Source organism: Aulonocara stuartgranti (assembly GCF_965226115.1).
Source record: "Aulonocara stuartgranti genome assembly, chromosome: 8".
In the NCBI taxonomy this organism is placed as follows: Eukaryota; Metazoa; Chordata; class Actinopteri; order Cichliformes; family Cichlidae; genus Aulonocara; species Aulonocara stuartgranti.
In genome coordinates this window covers 16936205-16957000 of record NC_138959.1, presented here as the reverse complement: position 1 = coordinate 16957000, position 20796 = coordinate 16936205, and the positions used below count along the sequence as shown (strand labels likewise).

The window sequence follows — 20796 nt, the reverse complement described above, 5'->3', positions numbered from 1 at the left end:
AGAAATAACATTGAATTGAAAATTGAATTGGTAGTATCTCATAAGACTCTCCTTTTTGTTTAGGTAACAAACTGTGGCGTCGCCTGGATGAGAGTGTCAGGCAGACACAGACACAAAATGTGACAGCAGACGCAAATATTGAGGTCCAACGGTACACGATGGAGCCAAATATTGGAAGGCTGGAGGACCCCCTTAAATACTGGGAGAGACAGCAATATGTCTACCCTCACTTATATAAGTTAGCATTGACATACCTGTGTACCCCTGCCTCATCTGTGCCCTGTGAGCGAGTGTTTTCAAAGGCAATTTCAATTGTTTTCAATTGGACTGGATTATGTTGTATAATGATAATTTGATTTATAAATAAACAAGTTAAACAAGTATATGCTTATTCTATAAACTACACTGCTGTTATATTCTGGCTACATACTGCAAACACAAAGTTGAAAAGTTGTATATGCTGTCATTTATTCCTGAATCAAGTAAGTCAAATGTCACATGGTTAGTTTTTTTTTGAAGAAACCAAAGGGTTTTTAGCTACAGTATATACCGGATTTCATGCATTTTACAGTACACATGGCATGAAATTTCTTTTTACATGCAATGAATTTTAAACAATCACTGTACAATGTTTGCAAAATGTTTATCTCAAAAAGATTCATTGTAGAGCAAAAAAGTAAAGTCACTTTGAAAACACAAAACTTCCATAATACTTCAGAGTACTTCAGAGTAAGTGAGGGATGGAGTGATTTCAGACATAGCTGTTTGTGTTTAGCGAATCAAACGTGGTAGCACTGACATTTATATGCACAATATTCATTCCTAAAAATATCAGGAGGGTATATTCACAGATATTCATCCTATTAATTTAGTTCACACCTACAACTAAAAAATGTGATCTTTGTTATTCTGCTGTTGCATCAGTCCCTGGACCTGGAACGTCTGCTGGATTTTCATTTATCATCTGTTTGTATTTGCTCTTGAAAAATCCAGCCTAGGAATGCAAGGGAAAAAAATCAAGCAATCATTAATTTCAGTGGCAGTAAAAATTTAAATAAATAACCAAGCTACATAAATGAATATTGTAACCTCTAAATTATTTTTTAACTGGAAATCTTCACTAAAATGTTTTAAACCTTTGTAATTATTGAAAAAGTGTAAGAAGTGTCTTTCACCTTGTACAGGCCAGCAGTGAGTAAAGCCAGAAAAGCCAACCCTCCCAGACATCCTCCAATAATTTCTTTGGTGAAATTTGGCTCAGGATACACTTCTACCACAACTTCAATCTGAGAGAAAACAGGATGTCGATGCCAAAGAAGCTCTTAATAACTCAAACAATAGACAAGAATGTGTACTCACCTTACGAACAGGAGGGTTGTCAGAACCTGTTGAAAAGTAGATGTACTGGTTTTTGTCGTACTCGAGACTGACTGTGCTGGTTAAGAGGAATTTGGCAGATTGAAGTCCAATCTAAGAAAAAAAAAATAGAATGAGCTGGCCATAAATTAGATTATTTCACTTACCAAGTTACTCATACATATACAGGAACAATGTGTGTTCACCTCTCGCCTCTGTGGACAGTCTTTATCCTTCAAGCTCGGGTCTGCTACCAGAGACATGGGAGCTTGAGGGTCCTGCTGGTCCCTTTGCTGTTCCGAGAACTGCATTCTTCTGCACAGATATTTCCTGGGATCGGCTGGAGCCATTCACCTAGCTTGGGGGTCACTGTAACGAGTGCTCCAATTACCACTGGGACCACTGTTACCTTCACCCTCCACATCTTCTCAAGCTCTTCTCTGAGTCCTTGGTACTTCTCCAGGTTCTCAAGTTCCTTCTTCCTAATGTTGCTGTCATTTGGTATCACTACGTCTATCACTACAGCCGTCTTCCTCTGCTTGTCCAGAGGAAGACGGCTGTCTTGTTGGTTAGCCATCACCATTTTGTCTGTCTGTATGTGGAAGTCCCACAGGATCTTCGCTCGGTCATTCTTGACCACCCTAGGGGGTGTCTCCTATTTTGACCTCATGATATCCAGCCCATACTTGACACAGATGTTTCTGTATACCAGTTTTTCCCAAACTTCTTTTGCTAGGCACGCCAAGTCCAGCCTCAGGATGCTGGACTTGGGCTGAAACCCTTCATGCATGGTCAGGCGCTTTCTCGTCTTGATATCAGTGGCTTCTCCTCCTTTGGCAAGATTATTACCCCAGTAGGGTAGCCAGTGTTGGGGAGTAACAGAATAGATGTACCGGCGTTAAGAATTTAAAATACAAAATATGAGTAACTGTATTCTGTTACAGTTACCGTTTAGATGGGTGAAAATTAGAATGCCATTTTTACCATCGGACTACATCACTCAAATCTGAATGAGCTTCGAATTAGGGATGAGTTTAAAAAATAGATTTCCAGATTCAAATCAGTCTTGGTTTTAATAAGCCAATATCGATTCATTAAATCCTAAATTGATATTTTAATATAAATGTATTTTGCCAGAAACATCAGAATCTCAGGTTAAAGCTCACGAAACTATTTCAACAACAGCCAAACAGCGAAAAAAGCAAATGAGAGAAATAAATGGTAAATGGCCTGTATTTATATAGCGCTTTTACTAGTCCCTAAGGACCCGAAAGCACTTTACATATCCAGTCATCCACCCATTCACACACACATTCACACACTGGTGATGGCAAGCTACATTGTAGCCACAGCCACCCTGGGGCGCACTGACAGAGGCGAGGCTGCCGGACACTGGCGCCACCGGGCCCTCTGACCACCACCAGTAGGCAATGGGTGAAGTGTCTTGCCCAAGGACACAACGACCGAGACTGTCCAAGTCGGGGCTCGAACCGGCAACCTTCCGATTACAAGGCGAACACCCAACTCTTGAGCCACGATCGCCCAGAAGGTAAACAGATTCCGCAAAAAGATATAAACACAAAGAGCGGATCGTTAACCCGACAGCACATACATGTACATGCTGCGGGAGCTGAAAGCCGACACCTCACAAATTCTGAAGCTGCAGGTTTCGTCACTCTGTGCCCAACAGTGCATATCCTTGGTAGATCTCCCACTTGATGGTGACTTGTGCGATGGGGTTGAAGTTAGCTTCTAGTGTTGTATGCCACTTTCCCATTCAGTTCATGATGAAGGCTCCTAGAGTCCTGTTGATCTTTCAGGGCTCTAGAGTGCGACCAATTTGGTTGCAAATGCGACCAAATTTTTCAGTGGTGCGACTAAAAAAATATATTTGGTTGCACCTGTACGACCAACTGTTCCGGTAGCAAAAAAAAATAAAAAATCTGCAACCTTCGCTGTGGTCAACAACAGACACACATTATACCCCTATCGTGGACTAAACCAATCAGAGATAGTCAGGGGCGGGACCTCTCTGATTGGCCGTGGTCCAGTAGAAAGTGCAGGTGGAAGAGGGAGGTGAGTAGCTTGAATAAAGCGATATCAATTCATTAAATTCTGAATCAACTTTTAAATATAACTGTTTTGCCAGAAACGCCAGATTCTCAGATTAAAGCTCACAAAACCATTTCAACAACAACCAAACAGCAAATGAGAGCAGGTACACGGATTCCACACAAAGACGTAAACACTGAACGGACCCGACGCATCAGAATCAACTTTGTCTTTCTCGGCTTTCTCACCCGACGGCCCGTAGACGGACACGCTGTCGGAGCTTAGCGGTTCTGATGTGTCCGGTCCGCGCTGTGATTACGTCTTTTTGCGCTGATTCTGAGCTGCAGGTTTTGTCTCTCTCCATCCAAAAAGCCAGCAGCAAAAGAAGCAGCAAACTGCGCTTCACATTTGATCAATGTCGTCATGAATTTTGCTGTTTTGCTTCCACGACTATTAAAATCACACTTCATGCACAGCTAGCTCTCTCTCTATCTCTCTCTGTACTTCAAGAACAGTTTCCCGTCTCCAATCTCTGTTTTCTGTATTATTCGTTCGCTTATTACCCACCAGTCTACCGCTGTTTACAACGCTGTGGCTGCTGTCTTTTTCTTTTTTCACTTAAATGACCTCGGACAAGAAAGCCTATTTTTTCTGTTGTTCAATACTGAAGAAATTTAAACTTTATATGCAGAACATTGTAGAATATTTTTAAGGTTATCTGCTATAAAAAGCCAGACCAGGAAAATCTCCTTCATGTTTTTCTGTGTTTTATTCTCAGTTACTTTCACACAAAGGCATCTGCTGTGATGTTCACAATTCTGATGAAGTCAGTACTGATAAATGATCAGAATTATAATATTTCTGACTGTCTGAGGCTAAGTTGAATCGAATCAGGACTTTGAAAACCGGAATCGAATGGATTATAGAAATCAGTGATGATACCCAGCCCTAGTGAGCAGCCTAGGCACGACAGAAGTGTATGTAGCTGTAATAGGAAAAGAACTATTGCTAACTTTTCTGTTAACCTTCCTGCCTTCTTGGGACCTTTTTGTGCCACTGCTATGTGTTAAATGGCTGCCATTTCCACTGTGTTCAGTGGAATATAACCAAACTTGCCACAGGATAGTTTTTACCTGTCAATGTTAATATTCCAGTGTGAATTCCTTAAATCAGCCTAAAATGGCTGAGCAGCAGAAATCCCCACACCCATCACCCTGGGGACCATTTTCTGCCCATTGACTTCCATTATAAACGCTATTTTTCATCCCCAAATTATCATTATATGATTTTATTTTTTCTTCTTTTCTTGGATGTCAATGAAGACTCAGGGCCTTGAAGTTTTAATTTTTAAATTGCAAAAAAAATGCAAAAAAATAATGGCAGGTCAAAATGTATGTTGGTGCCAATCTTTGGTCCATCTAAAGGCCTACTTATAATGACAATTACATATTACTTCAACTGGTTTTTTGTGGAAATATTTAGTTTCATTTTTTGGGGCTTATAACACAGGGCGCTCATGTAATAACACTGGGATTTGAAGGGTTAAAACGACGACAATATAATTAAAACTTTACATGAATATTTCAGGGAGAAGTAGTTTTACAAGGTTGGCTAATTTAAAGTGGAATAAAATATGGATATATGGTCTTTTTATGGCGTTTTTGGGCGTGGCTGAGAATGGTCCCTAGGGTAATGGGTGTGAGTTTTTTAAAGGATGGCAGGAGGGTTAAGTTAAGGCCTGATCCTTCTGAAATTCATAGCCAGTGCTCTGACACGGTGTCATCAATCTTTGAATGCTGAAAAAGCACAGTGTATCCAGAAAAACACATTATATTATATAAATTATTATAAAATTTGTGTGCGCCTAACTTTTGTGCCGGTACACCTAACTTTTTAAAGTTAGGCGTACTGGTACGCCCATGGCAAAAAGTTAGTCTAGAGCCCTGTCTTTTACAGTTGTAGACATTCCAGGATCCAGGTGTGGGGCATCGAGTCATAGGCCTTCTTGTAGTCAATCCAGGCAGCACACAGGTTGGTCACCCTAGTGTTGCAGTCTTGGCTGACTGCTCTGCCTACCAGTAGCTAGTGTTTTGCGCCTCTGGTATTCTTGCCAATTCCCTTCTGTGCCCTGCTCATGTATTGAGCAATGTGCTTGTTCATTTTAGCCAGACAGTAGCTTCCATGTGGTACTGAGGGTGGTTATTGGCTGGTAGTTGGATGTGACTGGAATCTCTGGGAACTCTTTCAATACTGTTGGAAAACCATTTCAGGTGACTACATCACAAAGCTCATCGAGAGAATGTCAAGAGTATGCAAAGCAGTAATCAAAGCAAAGGGTGGCTGTTTTAAAGAATCTAAAATATATGTTTTGAGTTATTTCAAACATTTTTTTCTACATAATTCCATATGTGTTCATTCATAGTTTTGAAGTGTGTCCAAACATAATGCTAGGAAAGTACCTGCAGCGGGTCAGGGAAGTCCAGAGGGGTGAGCTGAACGGTAAGAACAACAGTAAGCTATCAACACCTACATCCTGCCCATGATCAGGTACCCTGCTGGAATAATAAGCTTGCCAAAGGAGGAGATAGAAGTCATTTAGATCAAGATGAGGAAGTTCCTGACCTTGCATGCATCCTGCGGCTGTATGTTAAGTGCAAGAAAGGAGGCCGGGGACTGGTGAGTGTCAGAACCACATTCCAGGATGAGACAAAGAACATCCATGAATGCATAATGAAAGTGGCCCCAACCAACCACTTGCTCAGTGAATACCCCAGGCAGCAGAAACCCAAGAATGAGGAGCAAGAGGAGGAACCATCATGGAAGGACAGGCCCCTGCACGGTATGTACCACCAGAGGAAGTGGCTGACATCCAGAAAGATCCTGTGGGACTTTCACATACAGATGGACAAAATGGTGATGCCTAACCAACCTGACACAGTAGTGGTAGAAAAGCAGAAGAAGATGGCTGTAGTGATAGATGTAGCAATCCTGAATGACAGCAACATCAGAAAGAAGGAACATGAGAAGCTGGAGAAGTACCAAGGGCTCAGAGAAGAGCTTGAGAAGATGCGGAGGGTGAAGGTAACAGTGGTAATCAGAGCACTAGATGCAGTGACTCCCAAGCTAGGCAAGAGGCTCCAGCAGATTCCAGGAACAACATCTGAGATCTCTGTCCAGAAGAGCGCAGTCCTATGAACAGCAAGGATACTGCACAGGACCCTCAAGCTCCCAGGCCTATGGTAGAGGACAGTCGCTTGAAGGATAGACCGCCCGCAGGGGCGAGAGGGGAATTTTTTTTATATACAGTATATATACATATATATATATTAATGAAACATGTAACACAAATTTCGCTTCAACTACCTGCTCTATCCATCCTGAACTGAGGTTGGCAGATATTTCATATGTCCTCTTCATCCGTCTTTCCAGGAATGTGTTGCACTTGAACACTCTGCACCTGGCTACAGAGCAGTCCTGTTGGTGATTTAAAGAAGACTGAACGGAACACTTGTCTTGACCCAGTGCAATTTGAATTTTAAAATCTACTGTGAATTTACATTTCAGTAGCTAATGTGCAGAGGTGTACTTACAACTACTTTATTTGTCAGTATTTGAGGAACAAGATTTTTGAAAGGTGGTTCTTCATCATTTCCTCTCTGACAGTCTGTGATCTGGAATACATTTAAGTGCCAGTGTGATTGGTCCTCACATACATCTGTCCCACAGCTAAGCTTGAGCCATTTTGGGGTCAGCAGCTAAATCTTCTGGAATATAAATTACCTGTAGATTGCTCAAATCCACCCAAATGTCTTTTTCACCAAGCTTCACTGGAACCCTGATCACCACAGTGAAATTAAGCGCTCTGATATCATTTGTAATCTAAACAAGAAAAGAAAAGAATTACAAGCTTTATAGCTAGGTTTATATAACACAATACATTTAAAAAAAAATAAAAATCTATGGAGAAGGTATATTTCACCGTGACTGACTGTTGAACTGGTTTCTGCGAACTATTCATCCCAAATGTGAAATTGTTGTAACTGAGGGAGCTAAACAGATATATTTTTAAGGTTAAATACAAAGAAAAACAATTAGATAGATAGATTGATTTAAATAGAACAGCACATACTTTTCAAATGTCATGAAAATGCTGTATTTCACATCAATCCATTTCTTTTTGTAAAGTTCACTTGTAGTGGCATGCTCCTGATTTCCACTGAAAGAGAGAATTGAAAATATTTGTATTGTGTCTGGGATATTGCTTTAATGAGTACATGTACCAAAATGAACAGTACCTGCTGGCATTCACAGTGACAAAGATCTTCTTCTCAAGTAGACTGTTGTTGTCAATTCCATAGGAAACAATGAAGAAAACCTTAATTGAATGAGAGAGATAAGACTGAGTAATAATTTTTGCTAAATTATGCAGAACTTAGAATATACTTTATGTATAAAGAAAACAAACAAACCTTAGTTTTGCTCTTGAAAATTGGCTTGTCAATAGTGCAGTCTGTCCTTCCCCGGGATAAACCATCTTCACTGTCCAAGGGGCTGCACTCAATTCTTCCCTTTATTATAAAATAAAATGACTGCTAGATGGATTGGAAGAGCAGCAGATCAGTGATGAATTGATACAGACTTGATCCTGATACCTTACCTGCTGACTCGTGAACTTCCTGTAGGAGAGTCCAGCTGGGTACGTGAGAATAACACGACTGTTGTAGGAGTTTTCTCCTCTGTTCTCCACTGTGACTGTGACATTCAAAAGCTCATCAATGCCCACTTTAACCTCTGAGGATCTGGCAGAGTATAAAGGAGGATGAGAACAAAGGAAAGGGAAAGCAGCCAAGCAAAGTCTTGTAATTCTGCCACACCTGGTGAAGTTGAAATCCACTTTCAGGTTATCAACACACTTGTTGTCATTGCCACAGTTGATGTCAAACCCTAACTGTGGAAGAGAGCATGATGGAAAAAAGTATTTACATGACGTTTTATTTACGGATTGCAATTTGAACATTGTATAGCCAAATCCAATGACCAATTTTTGTGTGCTGCCATTTAGTGGAGGCTTTGTGTTGTTGTTACAGGAAACAAAACAATTTTTGTTAATATTCTTGTTCCATTTATGGAAGACATCTTGGTCCTCTGGACGCTCAGGGAAACAATTTAAAGTGTATAATCTAAGACACAAACTATAATTTTAAGGTAAAGAACTATGTAGAGTAGGACTCATTTTTCCAAAAACTGATGCCTATGCGTGTAGACAAAAGAATTAGAATTCAGGGTGTGGAGCAAGTTGTTTTGTTAATAGACTTACAGGATGAATGGTTGTTGTTTTAGCCTGTGGGGACAGACTTGGTTTGGGATCTGTGTTGGAAGATAAACCATCAAATGTGAATTTGAGCTCATTGGAGAGCACATTGAGAGAGTCTTCAGGACAGGCCTGCAAGAAGAGGGATGAATGGTTTAGATTCAGTGTTAAAGGACTCTTTGCATTGAAATCGATTGATTGTATTGTATTGTTTATATTTTGTTTTGTTTTTTTCCAGATATTGTTAGATTTTACCTCAATATAGAATTTTACAGTTGAACACTGTCTGTTTCTTATGTCTATAGTAAATGATCCAGACTGCTCTTGTTGTTTCCCACTGATGTATGCTCGGTTGTTTGGAGGTTTCCGAGTGGCATCCACTGTTAAAGTATAATGAATCCTTGCTTGAGCTGGAATAAATCACAAATGGATTTCAATGCTATGAATTTATATAAATAAAAAACATTAAGCTGATGGGCAGTGACTTTGTAGTTTAGAAAAGGAGAGGAGAATGATGGACCTGTGTTGACTGTAGACACTCTGCTCATGGTAAAGCAGAGTTCAGCTGTGTTCTCGAGTGGTTTTGAGCAGTCTACATTCGTAGTAAGGATTTGCTTTGGGCTGAATGAAACATCAGTTTTCACGATTACTATGGGCCTTGATCTGGAAAGTAGTAATATACATGTGAACTACTTTTACCTTCATAATTAATAACATACTAACATATGGTATCATTAGTGGTGTTCTCACCAGAATTAGTAACACGATTTCACAAAAGTAAGCACAACACATTTTATAAACCACTACTGCTTAAAGGTTTTTGGTCACTTAATAATATTTTTAAGATGGCAGAAACATTGCCAACAATAACACATGATTGGACTGTCTTGGACTTACCTCAATAAAACAACTTTGCCCTTTGAACCCACCGCTAAGTCAGGCAGTCCATCACCACTCTGGTCAAAAGATGACTGACTGATTGACACGCCAAAGAACTTCAGTCCTGACTCGACCTCAGAGCCAGTAATTCTCTGTGTACATGGAAATATTTTATCTAATCAAGTTGCAGATTTTGTCAATATTGAGATTACATGATAGATGAGTTTAGACATCATTGTGAGCTCTCTGATGCTGTGCACCTGTGAGTAAGTAGGACTGATTCGTCCTCCTTCACTGTGGAATATGTAGATGCTGCCTTCACCATTATTCTCCAAAGGTGCTCCAACTGCCAAATCCCTGAATCCATCTGAGTTTAGATCAGGCAGCACAGCAAGAGAAGAGCCGAACCTTCCTTTGACAGCTGCATGTCCTCTTAGTACTAACGGATCATCAAAATTACACTCCACAAACTAAAAGGAAGAGAGTTAATATTTTATGATCATTAAGAAAGTTGGCAAATAAACTGATTAATTTAACTGTAGTACATAAAATATTATAAATATTCTAAATATATTTACCGAACCAGTTAATCTGCAAACATAAACTCTTCCCTCTCTATCAGGCTCCGTGTACATTGGGGCTGATATAAAGATTAGATCAGTGATGTCATCATTATTTATGTCCATGGCACACACCTCTGCCCCGAAATATTCACCAGTCTGATACTGTGTAAGGAACAAATTATTAAAGAAAAAACATCAGATACATAAAAATGATACAGGTTTTGATTATAGTTTATTTTTCATGTCCGCCTTATACTGTAAAGCTGTACCTGCCACGGAAACGGCTCAATCGTTTGTTTCATAAAGCTTTGTCTGTTAGCTGTTGAGAACTGTAAACTCCATGTCACAGCAAGCACTGTTCCTCTGTGTTTGAACCTTGGAGCACCAATAACTGTCAGTGAGCCACGCTGGGTTTTAGCAATTGCCATGGAGTAACCTAGAATTTAACAGTCAAGCAGTCAAAGTCATTAGTTAAAAAAATCAAATGTGGCTAACATAGACAAATTGTATAGATTTTTCTAAAGTACCTCTGCAGGGAGCAAAGTTTGAAATTACATATTTCAACAACTGTCTAACATACCAGATTAAAACAAACAAAAAAACTTACTTGTATCCTATAATTCAGCCATCATTTGCAGTAAGAAGCCTTCTATTTCAACATACCCTTTTCTTGCCTTAAGCCTACTGCATGTTACAGATGTCTGCAGACCAAAAGAAGTCTTCACCTAATTTTATTCTGAATCTATTTGATATTTAAAGTGATTACAATTTCTATACTCTGAATCACAAAGGAACCCCCAACATACTTACTAGTGAGCATATCCATCCAACCATACATTCATCCATTTGTCTATCATCTTACTATTGAGGGCAGTTTTTGGTCATTTAATAAACCTAAATTTATTTGTTATTGTTGTCTTTTCATATTCCAGTCTTCTGGGTTTTCCAGGTTTTTTTATTTATTGTTTTTATTATTTTAATTGTAGCCATTTGTTTCATATTTTATGTTAAGTAACAGACAATCAAAACAATGTGACTGATATTAAAATGTTTTTAGCATATACACCTTCAGCATTTTGAATATTTTTTTCAGTTTTTATATTTCATCCAATAATAATAATTACAGCATAGCTATGTTTACACTTAGTTTGTTGTCAGTGTAATATTCTCACCAAGATAACTGTCAGGCTCCAATGGCATCTCGTATGTTTTCACCCTGTCATACCCAGTTGTAAATTGAGTATAGCCTCCCGTCCACTGGTTGGCACCAACAATAGACATTTGAATTCCCTGCAGTGTAGATAGATATATATTGAATTCATAGAAATTAATTTAAAATCTGAAGTTTGTTTGGCTGCCCTTTTTTGTATATCACTTGACTGTCTGGTTAGTTTAAAGTGGTTTTAATTACCTCAGGCACATAAGCTACATTGAATCCCTCTTGAGCCATTTCCATTCTCAGTGACTCCCCACTGGTCTGAGATCCTGAAACACAAAAATAAACACAAATTTAAAAGACTGTAATAAATTCCGATTTGCTCATTCATGCTATTATTATGACTTAATGGTATAATTCTAAATAATGACTTGCTGTTTATTGAAAGCATGTCAGAGTGTATTTTGGTCATTTTACAAATGGACAAAGATAAAATTATCAACTTCAGATGGAAGAATTGCTATAAATTTTAAATACAGTTAGGACCACGAGTTTCTGGACAATGACTCAAGCTGTGCACATTTTCAGCTTTGATTCAAGTTGTTTGAAATAAAGACAATAACCATATTCATAAAAGTAAATAACAACTGAAACAGCAAAAAAAGCACAGACATGCGTAACAGACATGTCTGTAGACATGTAATAGAGGGGGGAAGACACAGCACCGAAACACTGATGAGAATACTACAGAGAGTATTAAAATTTAATCAGAACTGGAGATCTCAAGTACTAGGGATATCTGAGAAGCCAAAAACAAACAATGGAATAATGAAAACACAGGATTCCTAATATTATAAATTAATTTATTAATCAGAAACTTCCAAAAATAAAGTAATTTAGAAACAAATCCCACCAGTCACCAAATTCCTTTTTCTCCATTGTAATGCTCTACCAGGCCTTTACTCCAGAAAATGTCAACAAAGCAAGTTTATGTTTGTACCTTCGATAGAGATTTTTTTCTCTAAGTTCTGTCTTATTATTTCAAGTGCGTTGAAGTCTCTAACTTGAAACACGTGTTTGTCTGAGGGAAAAGATGCAATGGTGTCCAGTTCTTGTTTTGCCTCAGGTTTATTAAACGCATCCCCCACCTAGAGGGGAAATACATACACACACACACATTGAAGTTATTATATTGTGTGGATTTGTTTCCCTATTAAACCAAAGGGATCCAAGTATATTTGCATTTGCAATGAGTACTGAGTTTGTATACTGTACTCTCATAATTTCCCCAAAATAACAAAATGCTCTTATAGATGCTAACATCTAAATACATTATAATAGCCGTTTTTACATATCTATCACCCATAGCAATCAGTTTCCTATCAATGTTTGTACTTTTTAAATTGCATAAGAAAATTAGTAAGTAAGTAAGTAAAATTTTATTTATATAGCACCTTTCAAGATAAAAGTGCTTCACAGAAGCTAAAACCTAAAAATAAAAGTCAACCAAAAGCAAGTTTTAAAAGATGAGTTTTTAGCTGTCTTTTAAAAGCGACCACGGAGTCCACAGATCTCAGGCTCAAAGGGAGAGAGTTCCACAATCTGGGGGCCACAGTTACAAAAGCTCTGTCGCCTTTTGTTTTCAGCCTCGCATGTTGGACGACCAGCCCTGGTCACGTGACCTCAGGAACTGCTGGGAATGTATAAATTAGGTTAACTTTACAGGCTCAATGAACAGGTACTTACCCCAATAGCAAATCGAACTATTTTTTTACTCTCAGCTAGCTGTGCTGCATATGGTAAGCGATTTGAGTCTTGAGATTCTCCATCAGTTATAACTATCAGCACCTTCTTTGCATTTGATCTGGATCCCCTTTGTGGTGTAAAAACATTTTGGCTGTTGAATGAAGAAAATAGAGTTTCAGTTCATCTTTCATCTTGTTGTCTTAGAGGTTAAGTAAAATAACCTCTTAAATAACAATCATACCCTGCTTTCTAACAGTATTTTCTTCTAACATAACAGGGAATTTAGATTTCAGTTAAATATAGCTCTACAAGTACAGTTTTTATATCTAATATCTGACTTGCTCCATTAACTGTATAGACATCCACAAACACTAGACTCTTTTGAAAAAGGTTACATCAGTGTTTTGGATAAAAAGATCACACAATAAACATGCAAAATCTTGGCAGCACTTACACAGCATGTTCGATGGCCTTAGCTGTGTAAGTTCCTCCATGTAGTTGTGTAATTCTATCAATGTTAGATTTCCATGATCCAGATGAGAAAAAATTATTAAAGTAGTAATGGACCTTTGGTGAATGAGAGAACTGGGAAACAGAAAACTGAAGAAAAAACATGCACAGAGAAATAAGTGGAAAGTGGAAATAAGTGGAAAACATAAGAAAAAAAAACATATTTTTATGGAAATTTAAAAAAGCTACATGTACTTGTAATGTCTATGTCTAACTGAGAATAGCAGTGCAGTTCCTCACCTTTGTATCACTTGAGAGAAATGACCCAACGAGGTTTTTCACAAAGGTCTTCATTTTTTGAAAATCTTGACTTTTTACACTCCCTGAACCATCCAACAGAAAGGCGATGTCTGTTCCAATCAGGCATTCTGTCAAACAGATGGGCAAGGAATGCTCTTTTAGTGTTTCTGAACTGCTCTCTGTGCCCTTTTTGTGGAAAAGACTGAATTTCTTGGTATTCTGGAAGAATAATATTAACATCATTGTTTTCCCTTTAAATCTCCTTTTCACTTCTTTTTTGGGCCCTATTTAACTTGAAATTGAGTCCTGTGTTTGAATGTTTAACACCACTTAAGACTTAGCACAACTCGCATAACAAAATAAAACAACTTTCTTTGTGGTCTGCAGTGAATTTAAAACAAAAATTTTCACTTCTTAATTTCTAATTTTATTTGTTAAAAAATTACTTTTTTATTAGTTACACTAGTTTTTGAAGTTATTTGTATTTCTTTCTAGAAGCTATAAGAAATCACAAACAAAGAAAAGGAAACATGTCACTCTTAGACTGTCACGGCTGAGCAGCCGGTGCGTTTCAGATGTGAACCCAAATGCAGACACAGGAGAACAGAACCTGAATTCAAACAGAAAGCGAGCCTTTATTTGGTTGATGGAAGGAGGAAACATGAAAACTAAGGAAACGATGAACAAACTGCAAAACTATGAGCAAACTATGACAGACTATGAGAAACGATGACTCAAAATAACAGACTATGATAAATTAGACAAGACACAAACGCAGAAACCAAGGAGACAATCATAAATAATGGCTGACTTTAACCTCAACTGAAAGCTAAATAGGAATAACACATGATCATGATATAATCACAAATCTAACATGAGATGAATAAAAAAATATACTCAGACCGCTGGTTCAGAGACCCAGCCTGTGACACCAGACCATGGTTGTTTAAGTTGACTAAAACTAAACAAAGAAAAATTAAAAAAACAAAAAACTCTTTTTTTAATTAACCCAATCAAATTCAAACTAGTAACATGTAGTTACAATTAATAAAAAAAACTAAAATGTACAAATTTTGTCCTATTTGCCAACTCAATCAGTCTGCTGAATACAAGCACTGTTTCTCTTCTTAAGGGGCGTGGGGGTTCAAATGTACATGTATGGTTTGCAGTTCTTGATGAAGAGACACTGTAATTCTATTATATGTGGCACATGCAATGACAATAAGTATTATACTCTGTTTTATGTTGTCTCAACTAAACTCCTCTTTGTATCAATCAAAGCTTACATTGCAAAAAAAAAAAGAGAGTGATTAGATTTTGTTCATTCTGTGACCCCCACAGCCCATGTTGTATGTGTGGGCATGCATGAAACATAAGTATATTTTCAAATAATATAAGTATGCTAATTACCGTCAATGGAAGAAGGGATTGGAGGTCCAAATATATTGTACTGGTCTATCTGAAAACACACACCATTGTACATAGTGTAGCTTTTGCAGTCCTTTGGAATAGTTGGACCACATGCCTGAAAAGAAAGAAAAGGTCAAATTCTGATTAGAGTTAACTGATTATTTTCCTGTGCCAGTGTATTTGCAGTTCACCAACTCACCACAGTGTTTTGGGTTCCAGGATCACTTTTCATTGTCAAACCAAGAGACATGTTGATTGCAAAATCTGGCTCTGGATTGGAAGCATTCATTAGATGTTAAAACACTCATAAAATACATTTTGTGATCACTATAAAAAAAAAGTTGAATATGATTTAATGAATACTTGAAAAATGCTGTCAGAGTTTCAGGACATTCTGTTGAGACATTAAGAAACTACCTACCTTGAAATTGTATATTTTGGCAGTTTTCTCCAGAGGTGGTACACCTATATATTTTCCCTTTTCTGTTTTGTGAATACTGTTCTAGTGGGGCACTGATGAGCAAGCTAATGAGAGAAAACCAAACATAAGATACAAGTTTGGTGGATGAGGTGAAGTGAAAAAGCTCCCATTGTTTTAATATGGATTACATGATTCAATATTTCTTTGACAAAAAAGCAAAAGTATTACTCTGATTGTCTTTGAACCACCTGGTAGCCAAAACCAGCAGCAGAGCTCCTCAGGGTCTTCCAAGCCGCAGGATCGATATTGAAACAAAGCGCTGCATTTAAGACTGAGAATTAAAGAAGAAAGAAAAACATTATTGAAGCTGATTATGGAATAATAATGTGATTTTATCAGCACTATCTATAATCACTTATAGAAACAGTATACAGTCTGTGTTAGTTTCATTGTATTTCTTGAATGCAGCCACAATGTTTCTTTTATGACCACTAGAGAGCACCAAAGTCCAACATTTTAAAGCTCTGAATTTTGTTACTCAGAACAGTTATTCAGTTAAAAAACATTTTTAATATTTTAATTTGGAATCAGTTTTGTGTCTTTGATTGTTGTATTTTAATCGATCAGTCCAAGAGTAAGTGCTGAAACATAAACTTTAAAGAAAAGATATTGTAGTACTTTTTAAAGCTCCAGATATTTATCAGGTATACCACAGTATCAAAACATATCATTACTATACTGTATAATTTGCTTATTTATAGTATTGAAAAAAATGCAGCTAAATAGACAATCACACCTGTGTGCACATACATCCTGCTCTCCTGAACTATGTCAGATTCATCAAGTTATGACAAAAACACACACACACACACTTACAAACAAAAACGCACACAACATAAGGCCTTGGGATTAGTGTTGGCCTGACAAAGACTTTAATCCTGCCCACTGGACACCTTGAAAAAGAGGGCATACATTTTAGACTTTTAACTGTATATATCTATTTTATAAGAGTTAAAGATTTTCCTACAGATAAACACACACACACACACAACCTGCAAATCAGCAAGACCTATTTAGAGACAGGAGTCAAAAAGTTCAAAGCAGTTGGAAGGACCAGTCTCCACAGGGCTTTTGCTTAGACCCAGACTCATGTCAATATTATCCCAGAGTCCACACCAGAGTCACACACCACTCAACAGCTCGCAATTTCCAAATCCTGTGCACATGGACAGACTGGTGAACATAACTTAACATAACTAACATAACATAACTTTACAACAAATCCAAACAATAACCAAAGTAGGAGTAGCACTTCACTAGCTGCTTTCAAGGCACCAAGCCATCAAAAGCTGATGCACTGCTGCATCCTTTCAAAGCTGCCCAAACAAACTCATCAGAGCGAGTGTGTGATTGCCACCAGGTATGTGACCCTGAAGGAACATAGGCCAACACACACACACACACACTTACAAACAAAAACACACACACATAAGTCAGAAAATGTCTGAGATAAGTAAGGTTTGTATAGCATTTCTATAAATCCCAAAAATAAATTGAAATCAGAAAACTGTGATTACTAACTTTGATATTCAAAAAATACAGAGAGGCAAATTTTTTCTCAGATGAAAACCATAAAATTACAATCTAATTTTACATTGCAAATTGAATGTCCTGTAGAGGGCTTCCCCCTGAAATGACCGGCCTTATTTTTGCCTTCATTTTTTGGGCATTAGCTTTACACAGCTGTCTGAAATAACCAGTATATCATATAGTGCTTGTTCTCCATAATGTACATGTATTTGAATAATATACCTCATCATTATTACATGCACTCATTTTTTTTCTTGTCACCATGACTCAGCCATATTAATATGATCATTATTGTTTCAACAATAGTTAAAAACTATCAATCCGCTTAGAATTTGTTTGATTTTTCATGTTATTTACATTTCTGCTCAATTGTTATACAGACATGAATAAACATGATATTAAACATGTCAGAATAAACTGGACAGATACATATGATGTGACATTAATGTAAAAAGCCTCAGGTTTGGTTTAGCCCCATACAGGGCTAAACCAAACCTAACAGTACATAACAGTCAGATATGTATGTATAACGATTGCATGGACTTATTACAGTTTTTGAACCTGTTTTAGTTTTATGATTGAAAAACACAGTTTTCATCAAAATGCCAGTCATAATTTTACTGTTTGCTGACCTTCATAATTAGAAAATAATAGATAAAATCACAACACACAAACTTGTTTTACCTGACAGGAATAGTGTAGCACTAGATATCCAGTCCATTGTGTGAGATGTTACATCTGCTGATAGTGTCAGAGAAGAGTTGAAACCAGAAATACAAAAATGATACAGTGCTTCCTCAAAGATAAGACAGTTATTTAAAGGAATTATTATGTAGGAGGAGTTACATCATTATTTTATGACACTTTAGACTGTGGTGGTATTGCTTAAGTCTTATCCAGTGATTCAAGCACTTGATTTTTATAACAACTGAAACGTTTATTAGTTTCTAGGCAACAAAATCAACTCATGTAAATAATAATTAAAGGTTTTATTTGGCTATTTATTATTCTAACTTCAGTTTTTGTTGCCAATAGATTGGTACAGCATCTGGAGTGGTGTGGAGACTGTACTAGTCTGTCATGGTAAACAGAGAGCATGAAAGGAAAGCTCTCGATTTATTGATCTGTGTTTCTAAGATCATCTATGAGCAAATCAATTATTAGTGACTGAAAGATTGTGTTTATGGATGTATACAATGGAAATTCACTTCCTCTGAGATATGGTTGAGGAGATCAGTCATTTGGGAAAGCTGTTGCATCTTCACATCAAAATGGGTGTGAGCAGTGATGAGGGGTCATGGGTGCAAATATACCTCTACTTTAGACAACGCCCTTTCAGTTCCAGTGTGTTGACTAAACATTCATGGATTACCACTAATGCTTCACAGCACGTCACTGTGACTCAATACGGACTCAAGTCATGCAGTGTAAAAACAACAAAATTATTCAAGGTGAAGAAATGTAATATTCTTCAATGGCCAAAAATATGTTAATGTACAAAAACGAACTATTTTTTATAACTAGAACATTTACAGGAATTTGTTTTTAATCTTGAATGGATTAAATGTTATCCTGAAAAGAGTGCTTTATTATTTCAAGTATGTTGAGTGTCCTGACTTGGAACACATTTGTCAGAAGAAGATGTCATGGTTTCCATTTCCTGTTTTGAGCATATTTCAGCTGCCGTAGGGCGAGAGGTGGGGTACACATCACCAGTCTGTCATAGGACTAACACAGAGAGACAGACAACCATTTGTACTCACAAGTAACAGTAGTAGTAGTAATATAACAAAAATATAGCTAGATGACATGGTCTCATTCAAAACAATAATCTGTTGAACACAATTTAATCATGGGAAAATTTTCCAGGTAATTAAATCAAGTTAACATAGGTTTTGTTAATTCACAGAAAATGTTCACTTTTTGTTCTTACTTTTTTCTCTAGACCCCTTGTATTTGATTACTGTTATTTAGTATGAATAGTTTTTGAATCGTATTAACTCATTGCTGTTTTAATACTGAAAAGTGGGCTTGTTTCTATTCTATTAGTTTTTTTGATTTCCCCGTGTGTGAGTTTTTCTGTTTTCTCTAATATCTTCTTCAGTATATCATATCATGTTTATATTATGTTATGTTGTTTGATGTTTTCTTCTTGTGTCCTTGTCTCTCTGTTTTTGGTTTCAAGTCTGTGCCTCCATTCTCCATTTTCCCTATGTGTGTGTGTGTGTGTGTGTGTGTGTGTGTGTGTGTGTGTGTGTGTGCGCGCGCGTTGGCCTATGTTCCTTCAGGGTCACATACCTGGTGGCAATCACACACTCGCTCTGATGAGATCGTTTGGGCAGCTTTGAAAGGATGCAGCAGTGCATCAGCTTATGATGGCTTGGTGCCTTGAAAGCAGCTAGTGAAGTGCTACTCCTACTTTGGTTATTGTTTGGATTTGTTGTAAAGTTATGTTCATCAGTCTGTCCATGTGCACAGGATTTGGAAATTGCGAGCTGTTGAGTGGTGTGTGACTCTGGTGTGGACTCTGGGATAATATTGACATGAGTCTGGGTCTAAGCAAAAGCCCTGTGGAGACTGGTCCTTCCAACTGCTTTGAACTTTTTGACTCCTGTCTCTAAATAGGTCTTGCTGATATTTGCAGGTTGTGTGTGTGTGTGTGTGTGTTTATCTGTAGGAAAATCTTTAACACTTATAAAATAGATATATACAGTTAAAAGTCTAAAATTTATGCCCTCTTTTTCAAGGTGTCCAGTGGGCAGGATTAAAGTCTTTGTCAGGCCAACACTAATCCCAAGGCCTTATGTTTGACACCCCTAATTTATAAGGTTGTTGAAATCTGCAGACAGCTGAGACTGAAAAACTCACTTAGATGAGTTTATGAATGTTTCTTCCACTAAAAACACTGCAAACAGATGAACAGAATCAACTTTTTAGGATGTTGTTACAAGAATGATTGTGCATGCATCACACTAAACAGTCCATTGTGTTACATCCATGAAAGTAGTTTGAGAAATGAGTGACGTATTGATTCTGCTGACAAAGTCAGAGTTGAAAACCAAAATGCAGAAGTTACAGGGTGACTGTTCAGAGTTACGTCAGTGATTTAGAGGAAGCCCTGTGTACACCGAGCTACAATACTGACAGCACTATGTTTTAAACAGTACATGACACTGTATTGGGATTATTTTTGTTTTTGATCATATAAACAATATACATACAGATGATGCCAGAAAGGTCTAAGGATTAATGGCTGATGCATGTGGATTGGTTGCAGTCATGTGTAGCTTCCTTAAAAATTCCTACTTCTTTCCACTTCCTGCAGTGTCACTATGTGTCAAAACTATTCACAAAATCACCTATTGGTGGTGCTAAAGAGACAGTTGCGCCAAAACTATCAGCACAAAACTACAAAAACTAACAAGAATTTGCATGTATCGCACTGCACTAAGCACAAAAATTCTAATTCACTGTACAATGTTTGCAATTCAAACTCAGAAATATTCATTGTATAGTAAAGTGTAAAGTGTTGAATGAGTGGGTGAAAGAATGATGTCAGATA

General features: G+C 37.5%; 1 protein-coding gene across 1 annotated transcript; it reads right to left on the bottom strand.

Moving 5' to 3' along the window:
• Positions 1–493: 493 nt before the first annotated feature.
• Positions 494–17982, bottom strand: LOC309712306 (integrin alpha-M-like). The gene is made up of 30 exons (XM_082543017.1): positions 17919–17982; positions 15873–15975; positions 15645–15748; positions 15423–15493; positions 15224–15338; positions 13814–13941; positions 13518–13663; positions 13064–13214; positions 12318–12465; positions 11573–11646; positions 11334–11451; positions 10431–10597; positions 10177–10323; positions 9859–10068; positions 9617–9750; positions 9240–9382; positions 8975–9129; positions 8726–8851; positions 8283–8356; positions 8066–8207; positions 7878–7976; positions 7704–7783; positions 7538–7624; positions 7388–7457; positions 7189–7287; positions 6999–7079; positions 6772–6882; positions 1360–1470; positions 1176–1286; positions 494–994 (listed from the first exon to the last, which is right to left on the bottom strand). Exons 1-30 carry the CDS (start codon positions 17953–17955, stop codon positions 905–907), a joined length of 3432 nt encoding a protein of 1143 aa, XP_082399143.1. The 5' UTR covers positions 17956–17982; the 3' UTR covers positions 494–904.
• Positions 17983–20796: the final 2814 nt, after the last annotated feature.